Source organism: Nicotiana attenuata, unplaced genomic scaffold (assembly GCF_001879085.1).
Source record: "Nicotiana attenuata strain UT unplaced genomic scaffold, NIATTr2, whole genome shotgun sequence".
NCBI lineage: Eukaryota > Viridiplantae > Streptophyta > Magnoliopsida > Solanales > Solanaceae > Nicotiana > Nicotiana attenuata.
In genome coordinates, this window is record NW_017671312.1 from 231,114 (window position 1) to 233,688 (window position 2,575).

General features: G+C 32.0%; 1 protein-coding gene across 1 annotated transcript; it reads left to right on the plus strand.

Annotated features, from left to right (window-relative positions):
* Positions 1-718: 718 nt before the first annotated feature.
* Positions 719-2,294, plus strand: LOC109207477 (actin-depolymerizing factor 5-like). Its single transcript, XM_019370407.1, has 3 exons — positions 719-866; positions 951-1,210; positions 1,890-2,294. Exons 1-3 carry the CDS (start codon positions 846-848, stop codon positions 2,038-2,040), a joined length of 432 nt encoding a protein of 143 aa, XP_019225952.1. The 5' UTR covers positions 719-845; the 3' UTR covers positions 2,041-2,294.
* The last annotated feature ends 281 nt before the right edge of the window (positions 2,295-2,575 follow it).

Below are 2,575 nucleotides of genomic sequence, written 5' to 3' on the forward strand. Positions count from 1 at the left end.
ACAATAACAATAACATACCCAGTATTATTTTACACCGTGGGATCTAGGAGGGTAATGTATACGCAGACCTTACCCCTATCTGGTAAGGATTTAAAGGATTCTCCACTATTCTTCACTTTTACTTGTCCACTATACTAAATCGAAAGAAAGACTGTTCCAAAAAGAATGACCCCTTTCTAAATTTGGCAACAATTTAGCTTAAACTTACAAATTTATCCTTAATGAGAAGCTTTTATAACCACACAAATACTCTGAGCCCCTTTTTGACTTGTTTAGAACCACAAATTCCAAAAGTCTTCATTTTTTCTTAAACTCCGTGTCTAGTCAAACATGTTCACATAAATTGGAACGGAGAGAGTATTTTTAAGGAGCGTGGAAAGTCCAAAGTGAACAAGTAAAATGAACGAAAGGGTAGTATTCAATGACCAATTTTACTGTGAGAATGATGATAAACGCTTATGTCTCAAGTAAAATTTCTGAACCCATTGATTATTCTTATAATCAATTATAGATTAAAGTAAGGACCTACATGCACAGAACATTCTTAGAAAAATTAATAATCCATTTTCCAATATAACTCTTAGTTAGGCAACAGCTTCCAAGGCTAAGCAGAAATCCCAATGGAGGTCAATTTTGTCATTCAATCATAAATTTCTTAGATCTAGTATAGATAAATTCGTAATATTACCCATAATTTAATGGCATTTCAATAACCACATCCTATTTAAAATACCCTTTACTCCTCAACCATTCTCTCCCAATTCTAATTTTCCACCCTCCTCACTTACTTAGCCAACAAGAAAACAAAACATCAAATTTGCTCTCTTTTACTTGTATCCTACATTATGGCTATGGCATTTAAGATGGTAAATATTTATCTGAATTCACTGACTCTAAATTCTGAATTTGTGTTTATTGACAATTATTTCTGTGATATGACTAATTAACAGGCGACGACAGGCATGTGGGTGACTGATGAATGCAAAAACTCGTACATGGAAATGAAATGGAAAAAGATTCATAGGTATATAGTTTATAAAATTGATGAGAAATCAAGATTGGTTACAGTTGACAAAGTTGGTGGACCTGGTGAAAATTATGAAGATTTTGCTGCAGCTCTACCTAAAGATGATTGTCGATATGCTGTCTTTGATTTTGATTTTGTTACTGTTGATAATTGTCGAAAGAGCAAGATCTTCTTCATTGCCTGGTTTGTTGATCTTCTTACTTTCGCTTTTTGATCAATATTCTCTTCATATTTTCTTTTTTTATTCTCATTAAGGTGTCAAATGAACGTGTTGGATCAAATTTAGGTAGATCAAAACTAGTTAAATTATGACATAATTTGCCAAAGGTGGCTTAGGTTAAAGTCAAATAACATGTCATAATTCAACCCGCCTTATTAACTTTACACAACCTCATCCCTTCTTCTTATTTTGTTTCTTGAGAAAAAAAAAATAGTGAATGTTAATGTATTATTCTTAGCTTAAGTTATTCCAATTTACATTATTTCCCATTTCTATATTTGATGTTGAATGGTTGGGGTTAAGATGCATTTTAACTCGTTGAGTTACAGTATTTTGACTCGTTTTGATCTAATAATTTGTTGAATCATTTTTGGTTCAACTCGTAGAGCCGAGGATTTCCCAGAAACAGCCTCTCTATCTTTCTGGGGTAGGGATAAGGTCTGCGTACATTCTATCCTTTTCAGACCCCACTAGTAAGATGTTACCGGGTTGTGTTGTGTTGATTCAACTCGTCGGATCAAGTGAACAAATCGATTATAATTCAATTCTTTTAAACTTGGAAAAATAGGGTAATTTTACCACCTTTGTACTTCACTTGCTCAAGTTTTTCGGACAAATTATTGAATTTTTTTGATTCATTAGGTCACCAACAGAATCAAGAATCAGAGCAAAAATATTATATGCAACTTCAAAAGCTGGACTGAGAAGAGTGTTAGATGGAATTAGCTATGAACTTCAAGCGACTGATCCAACTGAGATGGGAATTGATTTGATCAAGGACAGAGCCAAATGAGATGTCCCATTTTTTTATTAGCAAAAAGCAAATTAATGCACTGTTATTTTGGCCATCTTTTTCAAACTTTGTTTTGTTTTAATATAATAATGACTCCACTTAGAGGGTAAAGATGCTTTCTTTCTTTCTTTCTTAGTGGTACTATTGTCACCTTTTTTGTAAGATCTAAAAGCAAGGTTGATCTAAACCTTCTAATTTGTGATAATTATCATGTCCTTTTCTACTAATTTAACTACAAATTCAAAGTGTTTCTACTAATTATGAGTTTTGTGTAACTTTATCTCGTGTTCATACGTGGAGATTTTATTAAAGTATTAATTTAATAAAATTAAGACTTTATTAAAGTATTAATTTACCTTTATCTTTTCTTTTTTTGGTGTTTACTTTGTATTGGGTACTTGCTTTAAGGCCCGGTTAAATTTGAATTCGCACCAAAAAAATTTACGTTAAAAATAAGGGAAATTACCAGCTATGTCCATTTATAAGTAGCTCATTACAAAAATTGTCCAATTGATAGAATATTACTAATATTAGC